The 18626-nt window shown below is 41.1% G+C and overlaps 1 protein-coding gene across 1 annotated transcript in view; it reads left to right on the top strand.

Moving 5' to 3' along the window:
* The window catches only part of NEK5 (NIMA related kinase 5), a 99118-nt gene that overhangs the window by 34361 nt on the left and 46131 nt on the right, over positions 1–18626 (top strand). Inside the window, exons 13-18 of the mRNA XM_045377172.3 lie at positions 2767–2948; positions 6693–6759; positions 9162–9278; positions 10235–10321; positions 12917–13009; positions 18417–18497. Coding sequence (XP_045233107.2) covers positions 2767–2948; positions 6693–6759; positions 9162–9278; positions 10235–10321; positions 12917–13009; positions 18417–18497 — 627 coding nt within the window. The remainder of the gene's footprint in view (positions 1–2766; positions 2949–6692; positions 6760–9161; positions 9279–10234; positions 10322–12916; positions 13010–18416; positions 18498–18626) is intronic.

Genomic DNA, 18626 nt, shown 5'->3' with positions numbered 1-18626 from the left:
ACCAGATCTCATGAAAACTCACTCACTATCACAAGAACAGCAAGGGGGAAATCTGCCCCCATGATCTGTTTACCAGGCTTCCTCTCCCAACATTGGGGATTACAATTCAACATGAGATTGGGCAGAGACACAAATCCAAACCACATCACTCGACCTCCAGGCTGAAGTGATCCTCCGACCTCAGCCTCCTGAATAGCTAGTACTACCGGTATGCGCCATGATGCCCAGCTAGTTTTTATTTTTTGTAGAGTCAGGGTCTCACTGTGTTGCCCAGGCTGTTCTCGAACTCCCTGGCTCAAGTGATGTACCTGCCTCAGCCTCCCAAAGTGCTGGAATTATAGGCGTGAGCCACTGTGCCCAGCCTAAGGGCTTAATTTTATTAAAGAAATAAGAAAAGTATGTTGTGATTCAGAGGACTCTTTATCAGACCTGTAGAAGACAAAACACATCTAAAAGATTTGAGGATGAATTAAATTATGAGAACTGTTGAACACGTTGACATTTTTTCCAGTTCCTTGAAAAGGTAAAATTGATTTCCACAGGAACTACCTCTGATATTCCTATTACTGTTGGGATATTAGAAAAAATTTTAAAGAAACTGTCTATTGCCTTTCAATACTTTTCTCTTTCTAACCACTTTTCAACAAGTAATTGGTAGTATTTTTTTCTAGGTTGTATACAGGTGAAATTGTAAATCAAAGAAAACTACTTCTTACTTTAAAAGATTTTAAAAATAGGCTGGTGCAGTGGCTCATGACTGTAATCCAACATTTTGGGAGGCTGAGGTAGGAGGATCGTTTCAGCCCAGGAGTTCGAGACCAGTCTGGTCAACACATTGAGACCCCACCTCTACAAAAAGTAAAATTAAAAGAAAATTAGCTGGACACGGTGGCATGTGCCCGTAGTCCCAGTTACTTGGGAGGATGAGGCAGGGGATCCCTGGAGCCCAGGAGTTTGAAGCTGCAATGAGCTATGATCACACCACAACCCTCCAGACTGGGTGACAGAGTGAGATCCTGTCTCAGAATTTATAAAGGAAAGAAAATATTTTTAAAATAAACATATAATTTGTATTTAGATTAATAAACTAAATTTTATACATTTACTTAAATATTTAAATAGAACTATATGAAAGTGCCATTTTCCTAGATTAATGATGGTCAATTCTGTGCAATGTCTTTTTTTTTTTTTTTTTTTTTGAGATGGAGTCTCTGTCACTCAGGCTGGAGTGCAGTGGTGCTATCTCGGCTCACTGCAATCTCCGTCTCCCAGGTTCACGTCATTCTCCTGCCTCAGCCTCCCGAACAGCTGGGACTCCAGGCGCCCTCCGTCACACCCCGGCTAATTTTGTTTTTGTATTTTTAGTAGAGACGGGGTTTCACCATGTTGGCCAGGATGGTCTCTATCTCCTGACCTCGCGATCCGCCTGCCTCAGCCTCCCAAAGTTCTGGGATTACAGGCGTGAGCCACCGCGCCCGGCCAATTATGTGTAATTTCATATGGTCCGATCTAACATATATATGAACCATATAGCAGTAAAAAGAACAAAGGATATAACATATTACCTCTTTATATGAGGACATTTTGGTTTTAATTGTTTTCGTTATTCATATTCCCAACTATTAATTTCTAAGTCTTTGCAGTAGTTTCATCTATTTTTCTCTTTTTATTATTAACTGTGAACTGTCAACTAACAGAGTTGCCACACTTCAGGTTAAATTGACCCCACTTTGCTCTTTAGCAAGAAGGTCTTGACTGGCTTTTATATCTTAATTTGATCCATTTCTCATCTTCTAGCTCAGTGGCTTCTACTCAGTTCTAAGATAAACTGTCATTTCTGGTTCTCCTGTTCTCATTCTGTTCTGGTTGGGTGGTGAGGGCTGGGATGCTAATATGTCCATCACAGCTGTTATATGACCTTTTTAAATATTTTCTCTGGAAGAATGACTCTGATTCAGCATCTTATTTTCTTTAAGTCATGATGCCATTTTGCGTTTAGTCAAATGCATCAGAAACTAAAAATGTTGCAAATCCCCATATGTGTGAGTTTCACGATACTTTTTATTTTCCTGTAAAGTATGGTAAGGTATAAATGAGTTTAAGAAAAATAGAAAACAATAATTCTGAGTTTAGTTTTGGATCTTGGATTGGCTGGGCATACTCACTAGCTAAGTACATTTTACATACTAGCCATGAAGTATGCATGATTCATATCTATACCTTAGCAAAATTGTAAACCACTATACTATATAGTACTTAGGTCTTTTTGTACTCTAGGGTTTGGGAACTCTAAGATTATTTTATTCTGAAAAACAAGTGTAGTAGAAAAACAGCAAAAATACACCTTCAGTGCCTTGTCTTAGCTATGGTCACTGTCATGTTGTCAAGTATTATAAATTTGTATTATTTTTTTTTTTTTTGAGATGGAGTCTCACTCACGTTGCGCAGGCTGGAGTGCAGTGGTACGATCTCAGCTCACTGCAACCTCCACCTCCCGGATTCAAGCGATTCTCCTTCCTCAGCCTCCCGGGTAGCTGGGATTACAGGTGTGCACCACCACACCTAACTAATTTTTGTATTTTTAGTAGAGACAAGGTTTTGCCATGTTGGCCAGGCTGGTCTTGAACTCCTGATCTCTTGAGTTCAGACCTCTTGAACTCCTGATCCACCTGCCTTGGCCTCCCAAAGTGCTCGGGTTACAGATGTCAGCCACTGCACCCGGCCTGTATTATGGTTTTTAAAAACATCCCCTCTTCTTTTCTTCAGATAAAAATGATAGAAAGGCCCAAACTTGCTGCTGTGTGTGGACATTATGATGATTATTATGCTCAACTTGATATGCTGAGGAGGAGAGCCCAGGAACCAAGTTATCACCCTATTCCTCAAGAAAATACTGGAGTTGAGGATTACAGTCAGGAAGACAGGCATGGTCCATCCCCAAGTCAATGGTAATATTGTGGTCTAGCTTAAGCTTTGATTAATCTGAAAATATCTTTATATATTAACATTAATTATTCTGAAATCCAAATTCTCCTAACACAAATAATCCAAGAAGAACTTTCCAAATCTTCATTTTAAACACATAGTTCCCTTGACCTTTTTCTTTTGTTTGCTTTTGTAGACAGAGTCTCGCTCTGTTGCCTAGGCTGGAGCGCAGTGGCGCTATCTCAGTTCACCGTAACCTCCGCCTTCCGAGTTCAAGCGATTCTCGTGCCTCAGCCTCCCCAGTAGCTGGGACTACAAGCGTGCACCACCATGCCCGGCTAATTTTTGTATCTTTAGTAGAGACAGGGTTTCACCATGTTGGCCAACCTGATCTCGAACTCCTGACCTCAGGTGATCTGCCCGCCTTGGCCTCTCAAAATGCTGGGATTACAGGCATGAGCCACCGTGCCTGGCCGTGTTAGTCTCTCTTTCTATGTCAGCCCTACACCTGCTCGTTAGTTGGTTCTTCAAATTCTCAGGTACCCTCTCACCAGGCAGCCACTGAGCTCATGTGATCCACCTGCCTTGGCCTCCTAAAGTGCTGGGACTACAGGCGTGAGCCACTATGCCCAGCCTTTTTTTTTTTTTTCTGTTAGAAAGATTTTGTTTTTATTTCCATCAGAATGTCATATATATTACACAAATCAAATCTGTTGACATCTCAAGCATATAACAATTACATGTTCTTATAAATTATGTGGGAATTACATACACTGTGAGAAGTGTTGTAATTATTGTGTAATGTGTATTATAATTTAGCCTATCGAAGTAACAAAGTCTCGTAATTAAATAAAGCAATAAATGTATTGATAGATTATCACAATTGATAAGTAATTGATAAATTATCTTCTTTTCCCCTTAACCCTTTTTCATCTCAAGTCTGATCTAGCTTATTTTCTTATTCATAGAGCTGCTTAACTGTAGGCACAGACCCATACCCCTGCCCTTTTAATATTCTTTCTTCCTCCTGCTAAATTCCACTATATGGCAGGTGAAAAAATAGTTGTGTATATTTCATTTCTCAGAGAGGTTACTAATATGAATCAATAATTGAATCATTAAAATCAAATGATCATTTGAGACATTTTGAGAAATAAGATACATTTCATTCAGCATTTATGTTCTAGGGATCTTCAAAATGTGGACATATTAGAAAGAAAATAGTATTCTTAAATTGGTCTTATGGTAGATTTTCAAAAATTTTACTCCATAATAGATTTCTGCAGATCTACAATATTTTCAAAATTTTTTCACACTGATGTCGATATTCCTGTGTCCAGAGTAATTGACACCTAACACAGGCCTGAAGACTTAAGTCTAAGAGTTCTTTTTAAAAAATGTTTGTCATCAAATTTTTTTGTTCAGAGTTAGAAATTTGTTACTTTGGCAACTGTGGTTATTTATTGTTGAAATTTTGGATGAATTATGAAAAATACAAGAGATTATGTGATGGTAATCTCATTAATAGTGAAAATGAGATAAGCAAGAATGATAAGAAAATAATTTCTTCAGAAACATATATTGGGAAAAGCAGATGTTTTATCTTTAAAGATATTGGGCACTGTTGTGGTTTTTATCTATCTTCATAACACATTTTTAATTATCTCCACAATTATCAAAAGTTGCATCTTCCATTTATTCAAATTGTAATACCCATATTGGACTCAATTAGTGAGGGATGTAGATTTTACAAATGAACTGGGAGCAGCCACAAAACTCCCTTTCCCTTTTCTCAACCACTGGGAAAATATATCCTCCACTCTTTGTCTAGATTTGAGAACTGTCAAGCTATCAATTATTTTGACCACGTGTGTTTTTATCTCCCAAGCTCTCACATGAAACAATAGAAAGGGTCCTTCTCTTTCCTGGATGCCCCTTTGATGCCTGGTAACCCCTCCTCTTTGTATACTCCCCCGTCCCCAACTTTCTCTCTGCTGGAGGTCTAATTACAGGCCATGGGATGGAGGAAGAGGAATTTTTTTTTTTTTGAGACAATCTCACTCTGTCACCCAGGCTGGAGTGTGGTGGCCCCATCTCGGCTCACTGCAAGCTCTGCCTCCCGGATTCACATCATTCTCCTGCCTCAGCCTCCCAAGTAGCTGGGACTACAGGCGCCCACCACCATGCCCGGCTAATTTTTTTTATTTTTAGTAGAGATGGGGTTTCACCATGTTAGCCAGGATGGTCTCGATCTCCTGACCTTGTGATCTGCCTGTCTCGGCCTCCCAAAGTGCTGGGATTATAGGAGTGAGCCACCGTGCCCAGCTGAGGAAGAGGAATTTGTATAGAATTGTGGGGGTGGAAAGGGAGTAGGTAGACAGAGAAATAGAGAATGTCTTTTGGATAGCCCCTGGGTGTCGGAATCATTTTTCTCATGAAGATATTGATATATGTGCCAATTAGGCTTTTGAGACAGATGAGTGCTTACAATTTACCCTCATTTGATTCAGGAACTATCTGTGTGTCAGGCACTTCACAGCCCTAATCTCTTCTAATCCTTGTATCAATTCCTGTGAAATGGCACCATGCCCACTTTACAGCTGAGGAACTAAGACTCAAAGACTTTAGCTTGTCATTTCATCCTGTCTCTAAACCCCTGATTATTAACTTGCCTCTTTGTAAACTGGGGATGCTTATCATGATGTTCCTTCCTAAAGGAGGTGTTTCTGAAATGACAGTTCTGTCTTTGGAGCCTTAGAAGTTACTCATATTCCAAAAAACTTATGATCTGAAATGTGGTTTTTATTAGCAACCAGTAGTTACAGAAATGTTTTACAGGAAATTCTACAAAAAAAAAAAAAAAAAAAAAAAGATGATATGTAAAATGTGAGTATAAACTTGAAAATTGTTTGACTGGAATTGACTAAAATTGTGCTGGAAAAATACCTTAAACATTTGGAGAGACAGCTAACCCATGATTTCTTTTCTCATTAACCATTTATGTGCAGAGATAAAGGGATGGATGGAGGGACACATTCTGCTCTCAGGGAGCTCAGTATGTGGTGCAGGAAACAGATATGCAGCCATTCTTTTTTTTCTTTTTTTTCGAGACGGAGTCTTGCTCTGTCACTCAGGCTGGAGTGCAGTGACGTGATCTCGGCTCACTGCTACCTCTGCCTCCCAGGTTCAAGCGATTCTCCTGCCTCATCCTCCCCAGTAGCTGGGATTACAGGCGCCTGCTACCACACCCAGCTAATATTTTTTTAGCAGAGACGGGGTTTCACCATGTTGGTCAGGCTGGTCTCGAACTCCTGACCTCAGGCAATCCACCCACCTCGGCCTCCCAAAGTGCTGGGATTACAGGTGTGAGACACCACATCCAGCTGCCATTGTTAAATCAGGAGAAACAACCTGTACATTAGACACCTACACAAAGCATGAGAATTTCTGGGTGTGGGTCTGTTTTCCTCCCCACAACAATGGAAGGACGATTTCTTGCCCTGAAGAAAAATTACTGGATAAGAATATTTTTCTGTTTAATCCTCTCCTGTATCCCCACTTGTTACTCTTTATCCTTTTTTCCTCTTGATTCCAAAATTTTATTTTCCAATGTAAAGATTCTGTAACTGTGAACTACTTCTTGAACTTGAAACTTCAAGCCACCAGTGAATTGTGAATCTCATTACTAAACTGAAAATCTACTTGTCAAATTGGTGCATAAGATTTGTTAAAGTTTCTACTTAAGCTGAACATTCTTATTTTCTAAGGCCTGCTGAGTACCTTCAGAGAAAATTTGAAGCTCAACAATATAAGCTGAAAGTAGAGAAGCAATTGGTAAGTAAAATACCAAATATGGGAAGCAATTAGGAATTTCCTAATAGTTTTTCTGTTCACAGATTTTCAAGTCAAAGTTCATTCCATCAGAAGGTCAAGACTACTCTCTACTAGTCCCCAGTTTTTTTTTGTTTTTTGTTTTTTTCTGAGACAGAGTCTCGCTCTGTCACCAGGTTGGAGTGCAGTGGCGTGATCTTGGCTCACTGCAACCTCTGCCTCCCAGGTTCAAGCAGTTCTCCTTCCCCAGCCTCCCAAGTAGCTGGGATTACAGGCTCCCACCACCACGCCCGGCTAACTTTTGTATTTTTGGTAGAGACGGGGTTTCACCATGTTGTCCAGGCTGGTCTTGAACTCCTGACCTCAGGTGATCCACCCACCTAGGCCTCCCAAAATGCTGGGATTACAAGTGTGAGCCACTGCACCTGGCCCGAGTCCCCAGTTTTTAATAGCTAAAGAAAATAATGGGAAAGGGTTGAATTAGAGTCTTAGCAGTCTGGCTTCTTTCTTGGCTTTATCTCTTCTGTGGGACCTTGGACAGTTCATTCAACCTATCTGAGCCTTAATTTCCTTTTCTATAAATGACAATTTTTAGAGTAGGTGAGCTTCAAATTACAGTGCTCTAGTGCTTTCGTTCTATTTTGTTAAAGATTCTTCTGCACATTAAAAAAAAGTGACAAGGGGCCGGGCGCGGTGGCTCACGCCTGTAATCCCAGCACTTTGGGAGGCCAAGGCAGGCAGATCACGAGGTCAGGAGTTCGAGACCAGCCTGACCAACATGGTGAAAGCCTATCTCTATTAAAAATACAAAAATTAGCTGGGTGTGGTGGTGCATGCCTGTAATCCCAGCTACTCAGGAGGCTGAGGCAGGAGAATTGCTTGAACCCAGGAGGAGGAGGTTGCAATGAGCCGAGATCGTGCTACTGCACTCCAGCCTGGGCGACAGAGCAAGACTCTGTCTCAAAAAAACAAAAAAACAACAAACAACAACAACAACAGCAACAAAAAAGTGATTAGGCCAGATATGATGACTCATGCCTGTAATCCCAGCACTTTGGGAGGCTGAGGTGGGCAGATCGCTTCAGCCCAGGAGTTCGAGACTAGCCTGGGCAACATAGTGAGATCTTATCTCTACAAAAAGAAAAAAAAAGATTACCTGGGTGTTGTGGCATGTGCCTGTTGTCCCAGGTACTCAGGGGGCTGAGGCAGGAGGATTGCTTAAGCTCGGGAGGCAAAGGTTACAGTGAACTAAGATTGTGCCACTGTATTCCAGCCTGGGTGACAGAGTGAGACTGTGTCTTAAAAAAAAAAAGACTCAGCTTGGTGGCTCACACCTGTAATCCCAGCACTTTGGGAGGCAGGGGTGGGCGGATCATGAGGTCAGGAGATTGAGACCATCCTGGCTAACACGGTGAAACCTCGTCTCTACTGAAAATACAAAAAAATTAGCCGGGCATGGTGGCAGGTGCCTGTCGTCCCAGCTACTTGGGAGGCTTGAGGCAGGAGAATGGCGTGAACCTGGGAGGTGGAGCTTGCAGTGAGCCGAGATCGGGCCACTGCACTCCAGCCTGGGTGACAGAGCGAGACTCCATCTCAAAAAAAAAAAAAAAAAAAAAAAGGTGACTGTTGTACTTTATTTGAAATGAAAGTTAACCTTTACCCTTAAATACTGTCAGAATTCTGGGGCTGAGAGAGGCGGGATTTGCACCCTATTTATATCACTCTTGTTTTGAACCGTTGAAAACCTATAGTTCTATTCCCCTACATAATTCATGCTCTGGGGTTGCTAACCCTTTACAAACCTTTGATATCACAGTTATGTTACCAATTCCAAAAATAAATCTACATATCTCAAATGGTAGCATAACATATGGATCATTTAGAATAAATTATATAAATGATTAAATTAATTTTTAAAAATTGTTTACTATGTGCGTGGCACAGTGGCTCACACCTGTAATCCAATCACTTTGGAAGGCTGAGGCAGGAGGATCACTTGAGCTCAGGAATTCAAAACCAGCCTGGCAGCATAGTGAGACCTTATCTCTACCAAAAATTTTAAAATTAGCCAGTCGTGGCAGCATGTGCTTGTTGTCGCAGCTACTCAGGCTGACGCAGGACAATTGCATGAGCCCAGGAGTTGGAGGCTGCAGTGAGGCAAGATCATGCCCCTGTACTCCAGCCTGGGTGACAGAGTGAGACTCTTTCAAACAGAAAAATACATATATATGTTTTAATGTTTTATACTTAAGAAAATTCTACTACTTACTACAAAAAACTCCCAAATACTGAGTTTGCTTAGTGATATAATTCTTATTTATAGGAAAAAGTCAAGGTCAAATCAGAAGATGAAGATGTTTCTGAAATCAAAGTATGCTTTATAAATTATTTCATTCAATAAATAGGGTCTTCGTCCATCTTCTGCCGAGCCAAATTACAACCAGAGACAAGAGCTAAGAAGTAATGGAGAAGAGCCTAGATTCCAGGAGTGGCCATTTAGGAAAAACGAAATGAAGGAACAGGTTAAAAACTTTAATTCTAGGGCTATCCTTGTATTTCTTTGTATTACTGTCTTTTGTACTGTAATAGGAAGTTACTTCTGTTTCCTACAGTGCCCCTGAATATGTCAACACCATGCTGAGTGTTACAGGGGATACAGAGTTAGGTATTTCACTTTTTCAGATAATGCAATATGGCTAAGTTCATACAGCTTTTCACCTTGTGATTCATAGAGTAACTGTCCCTCATTAACAGATTTGGGATTTGTATTAGTTTCCTGGGCTGCCGTAAGAGAGTTCAACAAACTAGGTGGCTTAACACAATAGAAATGTATTGTCTCATAATTCTGGGAGAGTGGAAATCCAAAATCAAGGTGTCAGCAGTACCAAGTGCCCTCTGAAACCTGTAGGGGAATCCTTCCTTGCCTCTTCCCAGCTTCTGGTGTGTCGCTGGCAGTCTTTGGCATTCCTTTACTTGCAGTCACATCACTCCATTCTCTGCCTGTATCACATACTGTTCTTCTTCACATGGCCATCTACTTGCAAGGACACCAGTCATATTGAACTAAGGACCCACCAGTATGATCTCACCTTAACTAGTCTCATCTGCAGTGACCCCGTTTTCAAATGAGATCACATTCTTAGGCACTGGGGGTTAGGACTTCAACATATCTCTTTTTGGGGAGGGACAAAGTTCAGTGCGTAAGAGGGTTATATATAAAAGTGGGATTTATAAAGTCAGTGTACGTCATGAACACATTTGGGTTGTATATAAAATTGAGCTTTGTAGCTGAAGCTACTGTCTCACAGGGTGTGAAGTACCATAGCCAAAACATAAGACAGATCATCATCTTAGGAGCAACATATTTTTCTAACCTTATTTTATATTACACACTTTTGAAATTGTAGGCTGCATAAATATTATTTTGGTTATGGTGTTCATAAACATTTAAAGTTTCTGGATTGGGTTTGCTTTCCAGGAATATTGGAAGCAGTTAGAGGAAATACGCCAACAGTACCACAATGACATGAAAGAAATTAGGAAGAAGATGGGGAGAGAACCAGAGGTAAATTCATTCTTCTAGGGGAAACATTGTTCTATCGATTTAGAGCTAACTAAATTGAGCTGGTATTAAAAGTAATGATTTTCTCATAGAAAAGATAAAGTTTTATCATAGAGATAATCATGCAGAATTCTTTTTTAATAGGAAAGCTGTCAGACCTCATTGGAGCTTCAGTTTATTATGGTTTACGAGAGACTCCACAAGATAATAAGGATATCTGAGATTCTCAGGAATGGCTATTATTAAGAGTACTTATTGATTGTTTTTCTTATGAATCACTCAATATGTATTTACTGAGCAGCAACTTTAGACCAGAACTGGATTAGATGCAGAAAGTACAAAATGAGTGTAAGTTCATGCCCAGAAGGAGCAAAACAACAACAACAACAACAACAACAACAACAACAACAACAGCAACACACTAGCATTTTTTCAACTCTCTGCAGGGTAAGGTTCTAAAGGCTATTTAAGGCAAAATCTGAGTGCAGTTGAACTGCTTCTTAAAAATTTCTTAAAGGCGCCACATTGGAAATTCATCCTTCCATCTCCCAAGAAGGTCTCTAGAGTTGGCACAGATCACTGCTTCTTCAGAAGAGCTGCAGATGAAATAGCCAGCCTGTGTTTGGAAACCATGTTGTAAGAAAGACACATGGCTATTGAAACACTAGGAACACACTCAGTGCCCTGGAATGCTCTCTTAGGAGAAGCTTGCAGGCACTGAGATGGCTGTCTCGCATCCCACATGGACTTGGCCACACACTCATTGAGTAGAGCCACCATGCTGCTGAAATTGATCGCTCTCTCTTTCTCTTCTACCGCAGTGCATACAGATAAATTCATATAAGTCAAATGAATGTATGGTGCAATTCAGTTGTTTTTGCCAGGCTGTGAACCAGAGCTTTCACATACTGTATTAGTCTGTTCTCATACTGCTAATAAAGACATACCCGAGACTGGGTAATTTATAAAGAAAAAGAGGTTTAATAGACTCACAGTTTCACATGGCTAGGGAGGCCTCACAATCATGGCAGAAGGCAAAGGTGGAGCAAAGTCATGCCTTACATGAAGGCAGGCAAGAGAGTTTGTGCAGGGGAACTCTCATTTACAAAACCATCAGATCTTCTGAGTCTTACTACCATGGAAACAGTATGGGGGAAACTGCCCCCATGATTCAGTTATCTCCACCTGGCCCCACCCTTGACACATGGGGATTATTACAGTTCATGGTGAGATTTGGGTGGGGACACAGCCAAACCATATCACATACATACTTTCTTTTATTTACCCCATACAGAGAAGTTGAGTAGTTCATCCAAAGTCACGTAGCTATTACAAGGCAGACTAAATATTTCAATATCTGACTCTAGGCTGGGCATGGTAGCTCATGACTGTAATCCCAGCAATTTGAAAGGCTGAGGTGGGAGGATCGCTTGAGCCCAGGAATTTGAGACCAGCCTGGGCAACATAGGGAAACCCTAGCTCTAAACATATATATGTGTGTATATATCTGTGTATATACACAGATATAGACAAAAAAATTTTAAATTAGCTGAGCATGGTGGTTTGCACCTATAGTCCTAGCTACTTGGGAGGCTAAAGCAGGAGGATTGCTTGAGCTGGGAGCTAAAGGCTGCAGTGAGCCATGATTGTGCCACTGTGCCCCAGCCTAGGATACAGAGCAAGATTCTGTCTCAAAAAAATAAAATAAAGTAAAATAAAACAAAAATCTGACTCTAAAACCCCTACTCACATTCATGCCTGTAATCCTAGCACTTTGGGAGGCCAAGGCAGAAGGATTGCTTGAGCCCGGGAGTTTGAGACCAGTCTGGGCAACATAATGAGACTCCCATCTGTACAAAAAATTAAAAAAATTAGTGGGGCATGGTGGTAAATGCTTCTAGTCCCAGCTACTCAGGAGGCTGAGGTGGGAGGCTGAGGTTGTTCCACTGCACTCCAGTCTGGGCAACAGAGGGAGGCCCTGTCTCAAAAAATAAAAAAATACAATTATAACCACTATTCTTTCTGGCATATGCAATTCTACTTGTAAATGGTTGGAATGATGAGACACATGTATAAAACAATCATAGAGTAAGCCCTGTAGGTGCACAGGAGCCAAGATGAGCAGAATGAGCAGGAAGCGGGTGTTTATGGAAGAAGTGGGTGGGGCCTAAACTGTGTCTGAGAAGAAGAGTGGAATATGGAGAGGCAGAGTTAAGGGAGGAGGGTGGGCATTCTGAAAGAGCCATGCGAAGGTTGGGATAGAGGACTGCATGTGCTGGGAGGGGCAGCCTGGAGGTTGTTCTCTCCAGAGCAGAGGCCTGGCTCATGGTGGGCAGCCTGGAGCCATCATCAGCCTTATGTCTGAAGCTGATCTGGGATGGGCAGCCTGAGCCCTGCAAAAATGGATAGCAGACATTTCTACAGAGACTATGGAAGAAGGATTTGGGAAATACAGAGGCTGCGGGGGGTGGGGGGGGGGGGAAAGGAGCCATCAAAAGGGTTCTGTCCAGCCATTCCATCATTGATCATGCATCAGCCAAGTAGCCTTCAGAGCTCACTCAGAACCAATCTTGTTGACTGTGTATAATTGTGTTAAAGGAGAACTCAAAAATAAGTCATAAAACCTATTTGGTGAAGAAGAGCAACCTGCCTGTCCATCAAGATGCATCTGAGGGAGAAGCACCTGTGCAGGTAATGATGGCTGTGATTAGACATGTGTGTGCTTGCGGTGTGTGTGCTCTACCCAAGTGGCTCTTACCCTTCTCTGTGCAGCAGAACCATGTAGGGAACTTTTTTCTTTTTTTTTTTGAGACAGAGTCTCACTCTGTTGCCAGGCTGGAGTGCAGTGGCATGATCTTGGCTCACTGCAACCTCTGCCTCCTGGGTTCAAGTGATTTCCTGTCTCAGGCTCCCGAGTAGCTGGGACTACAGGCATGCGCCACCATGCCCAGCTAATTTTTGTGTTTTTAGTAGAGACAAGGTTTCACCATGTTGGCCAGGATGGTCTTGATCTCTTGACCTCGTGATCCACCAGCCTCAGCCTCCTAAAGTGCTGGGATTACAGGCATGAGCCACCACCTTTTTATCAGAACTTTTTAAAAACTTGGATGCCTCTCTCTGCCCCAGATGGTCTGGGATGGGGCTCAGGCATTCTGTCTGCAGAAGCTTGCTGGATGATTTAGTATGCAGCCAAATTTGAGAACTGCTGCTATTTAGCATAAGAACTTTCCACTCTTTGGAGGGTCTAAGTCAGTGTCTCAGACACATTGGTCAGGAAATCTGACAGTCAACTTCTCTTCCATTTCAACCTTATGTTTTTGGTGGAGGTAAGCGACTGGGCAGAGTTGAAATAACAAATAAATCTCAAGAGAGTTTTTTCCCTTCTAAGAAAAGATTATACAATTATAATGCAAGATGAATCTGTTGATTTCAACCAATTCTGAGAATTATTCAACATTACATAAATCATAAAATGTTTTACTTTTCAAGGAGTTATATTGATTTTGTGAATAAGAAGCCCAAGCGTGCTTTTATTTTTGCTTAATAAGAAGATTCTCAATGATTTGGCCCATACTGAGAGTTATTATCTTTTTTCTTTTATTCTTTTTTTTTTTTAGACGGAGTTTTGCTCTTGTTGCCCAGGCTGGAGTGCAATGGCACGATCTCGGCTCACCGCAACCTCCGCCTCCTGGGTTCAAGCAATTCTCCTGCCTCAGCCTCCCAAGTAGCTGGGATTACAGGCTCCTGCCACCACGCCCAGCTACTTTTTGTATTTTAGTAGAGATAGGGTCTTGCCGTGTTGGCCAGGCTAGTCTTGAACTCCTGACCTCGGGTGATCCACCCTCCTCGGCCTCCCAAAGTGCTGGGATTACAGGTGTGAGCCACCTCGCCCGGCCTAATTTTTATTATCTTTATAATTAGAGTAATTCTCTGTGTTTTAAATTATATTTATTGTTAGAGCTTGGTCCAGCGTCAACTAGAAATGGAAAATCCTCAAGGTATTATAAACTTGTCATTCAAAGGTGCCAGTAGAGTCACAGCCAAATTCCATGAAAACATGGCTCAGATATTACAGACATATTTTTCTCTCACATGTTTTTAACCTGGTTAGAGTAAATCCAGTGCCTTAAAGTTTTTTAAAGTCAGGTAATTAAACATAAACCACTGGAAGAACACAAATAAATGATGGTACCTTCCCTCAAAAAGTTTATATCAGGAATTGGGTGAATAAAATTTTGTATATTTTATGCAAGAGGAGTAACTTTGAAAGAAAGTACACCAAAATGCCAGTGGTGGTAATTGATGGTACCTGGATTGGTATGAGTAGGGGTGATTATTGTCTCTCTACTTTTTAGATTTTTTTATAAGAAGGTTACAGAACTTTTACTACAAATATGTATAATAAAGTGTCCGTTCCTTAGTTCTGTCAGCATTCTAATCAATAGCTTCAAACAAAAAAGCCATCTGAAAGACAGGAATGGTGGCACGAGACTGTAGTTCCAGCTATTGGGAGGCTGAGGAGTTTGAGACCAGCCTGGGTAATATAGCGAGACTCCATCTCTAAAACAAACAAACAAAAGGCATCTGATATTTCCTGAAGGCTGTCCTCCAGAGCAATCCAGCAGCAGATCCCTTTGCAAACTTTCGTAAAGGAAATAATCATCACTTAATTTGTCTAATTTTTGAATTTAGGTTTTAATTATCTTTTTTGAAGGAAATATGCAGCTATATAATAAGACACTTTTAAAAAGTCTCTACTTGTAAAGTTATCTTTCCAAAATACTGATTTGAACACATTATTTCTCTACATGACAATCAATGGTGACTGCCATTTTCCTTAGCATGGCATGCTAGACTTTTGTGAGTTGTTCCTAACAGAATGTTCCAGCATCATCGCTCACATTTCCCCCAAACATACCCGAAGCTCTAAACTTTTCAAATTGCTTTTTAAAGCCCTACTTATTTAAAAAGACATCTTCCTTTTAACCTCCAGGCATTTGTAAAATGTTCATTCCTCTGCGAAATTTCCTTTCCCTCTCTTCTTTTCTTGCAGAACACATTGTATCAGACCTCCTGGCGAAGTTTCTAGCACAGCTTTTTTCTCTTTGTCCCTTAGAATTAATAACCGCCTCACCTCTATGTCCACAGCATTTCCAAATACCTCATATACCAGCCTGTGTCAGTTTGAAGCATTATTAGCTATTTGCCCTGCAACCTTGGGACGGGTGTTTTTCTGCCTTGCAATAGTATGAAGTCTGAAATCAGGACTCTGGCTTATGTATCTTACTTATACTTGTGAAGTTGGTTGTCTGATATGCTTGGATAGTCTGGTTGTCTCAATTGTATAATAAGTGCTCCATTACTTTACTTTTCTTAAAATACAACGATCTCAGATTCCAACCCCAGTCTACACCAGTGGGTGGGACATTCAATCTTAGTCTGCTGTCAAGCTCTCCAGGGTCATGTCATCTGAAAGGCCCTCTTGGCCCTGTGAAGACTGATAACCTTGCAGCCATGGGGTCTGGGATCTTGAGGCAGGAACTCCAGGCTGGTGTGCAGTCTCTTGCTCACTTCTCCAATGTACTGCCACAGATTAGGACTTGAGTCCCCCATCTCTTTTTTAAAAAAACAGTTTTATTGAGATATAATTGATCATAATAAACCACACATATTTAATGTATATGCTTTATATGATTGACATACACACCCATTAAACCATCACCACGATCAATATAGTGAGCGTAGCCATCACTTGCAGAAGTTTGTTGCGCCCTTTTGTAAACTCCTCTCTCTCATTCTCCCTGCCTCTCGTCCCATCTCATCCCCATGCAACCACAGATCTGCTTTCTGTCGCTGTAGGTTGGTTTGCATTTTCTAGATTTGTTTGGATTACATAAATGGAGTTGTGCTGACTCCATAAATGGAGACTCCATTACATAAATGGAGTCTTTTTTCTGGCTACTTTCATTCACATAATAATGTTGAGATTTATCCATGTTGCACATATTAATAGTTCATTATTCTTTATTGCCGAGTATATTCTATTGTATGAATATATCAAAATGTATTGATCCATTCACTGTAGATGGATATTTGGATTGTCTCCAGCTTTTGGCTGTTATAAATAAAGCTGCTAGGAACATTCATATACAAATCTTTTTTTTTTTTTTTTTTTTTTTAGACAAGCTTCACGCTTGTTGCCCAGGCTGGAGTGCAATGGTGCGATCTCAGTTCACCGCAACCTCCGCCTTCTGGGTTCAAGTGATTCTTCTGACTCAACCTCCCAAGTAGCTGAGACTACAGGCATGCGCCACCACGCCCGGCTAATTTTGTATTTTTCTTAGAGACGGGGTTTCACCATGTTGGTCAGGCTGGTCTCAAACTCCCGACCTGAGGTAATCCACCCACCTGAGCCTCCCAAAGTGCTGCGATTACAGGTGTGAGCCACCGTGCCTGGCTATCATGTACAAATCTTTATGTGGTCATATGCCTCTTTTCTTTCTTTTGGGTAAATACATTGAACTGGGATGGATGGATCATATAGTAGGTGTATATTTAACTTTCAAAGAACTACCAAATGGTGTTCCCGAATGGTCGCACTGTGTTATACTCCCCTTGACATTGTATGAGTGTTTCAGTTCTCTTTATGCAGCTCTCTCCTCTTTGGGTCTTTGCCTTTCAGACTGTAGCACCTTAATACCCCCAAGCCTTGTCTTATCAACTCAGGGAGTCGGCCACAATCATCTTCGGTTCCCCATCCCTGCACCTCTTCAGTTCCCCATCCCCGCACCATGGCCTGCAAACACTCTCAAGACAGGAGGCTGAGGCAGTTGCAGGGCTTGTCTCATTGGTTTTCTGTTTCTCAGGGATTACTGTCTTTCATTGCTGGATGTCTAATGTATTAAAAACCATTTATCAAGTATATATTTGGTCTGGCTCTTTGGTTGTTTCAGGTGAGGAATTAAATCTGGTTTCTGATACTCTGTCTTCTTGGCTGAAAGCATACGATTTCAGTGCCCTCTGCTGGGGAGGGGTGGAGGGCACTCAAGTTCCATTTGGACATTGAGTTAGAGAGGTTGTGAGAGTTTACATACCTGCTCTGGAGCCTTTACCCCACTGTTCCCTCTGCATGGAAAATGCTCTCCCTAGACCTGCATATGCCAAGGTCCAATATCATTCCAGGGCTTAAATCAATTGTCAGGTAAACTTTGCCTGTGTTACTCTCACTCCCTACTCGTTTTCCGTCCTGTTATCCTATTTTGTTCTCTTGATAGCACTAACACTTTCTGAAATTATGTCGTTTATTAACTCATTTATTACCTAGCCTACTGCAGTAAAATGTAAGCTCCATGTCAGCAGGGACCTTTCTGGTCATGTCCACTGTGCTGACCCATTTTGAGGGTGTCTGGCCCCTAGGGAGTGCTCAGTGTGAATTTGTGAAGTGAATATTAAGATGAAGATGATGCTAAGTAGGTAGTTGGATATGTGAGTCTGGAGCTCAGAGGAGAGGAAAAGTGAAGCCTGAAGATACCCATTTAAGAGTCACTGCTTAACGGTGGCGTTTAAATCCATAGGAATGAGTGAAACCCCTTGTGTTAGGGAAGAGAAGAGCAGACGGCCCAAGATAGGACGCTAAGAAACCTCCGAATATGGAGTTCACATCTCAATTGTGCCTTTGAAATTCTTGTTATCCAGTTTTAGTTTTCTTCTCTTCCTCCTTGAAATTGCCTGCCAATTTTCAGAGCCCTCTCCTTCCTTTCTACCATCATGAGTTGCGCACTTTGCTTATTTTTTGGATTAAGATCATAAGCCTCTTAAAGGAAAGATCCTGTAGTCAAAATTACATTCTTGAATTGAATTGGGTTGGACTGGAGCGGACTAGAGTGATAAGTATTGTCACATTATAGAATTTCACCCACTGAAGTGCCAGTGTTAAATGTAGAATGGATACTGTGCCCAAGTTTTTAGTGAATTATTATTAACTTTCCATTATAAAAGCTTGTTTTTGTTCTTAAATCAATCATCAGATTTAACCCGGAAATCAACTCATGTAAACATACATGAGCTGATAAAATTGTATTTTTCTCTGAATTTTCAGGACATTGAAAGAGACTTGAAACAAAGGAGGCTTCAGAACACAAAGGAAAGTAAAAATCCAGAACAGAAATATAAACCTAAGGTAAGAAATACTTTTGTCTTTGGGTTTCATATTAAATAACTGGCTGGGGAACCACCTTGTGATCTGGGTTGCCTACATGATTTTCCCCCAACTATTTTATAGAATTGCTCTATTTTGTGATGTGAGACT

The sequence above is a fragment of the Macaca fascicularis genome, chromosome 17 (genome assembly GCF_037993035.2).
Source record: "Macaca fascicularis isolate 582-1 chromosome 17, T2T-MFA8v1.1".
Lineage (NCBI taxonomy): Eukaryota > Metazoa > Chordata > Mammalia > Primates > Cercopithecidae > Macaca > Macaca fascicularis.
This window is presented reverse-complemented; position numbering and strand designations above follow the sequence as displayed.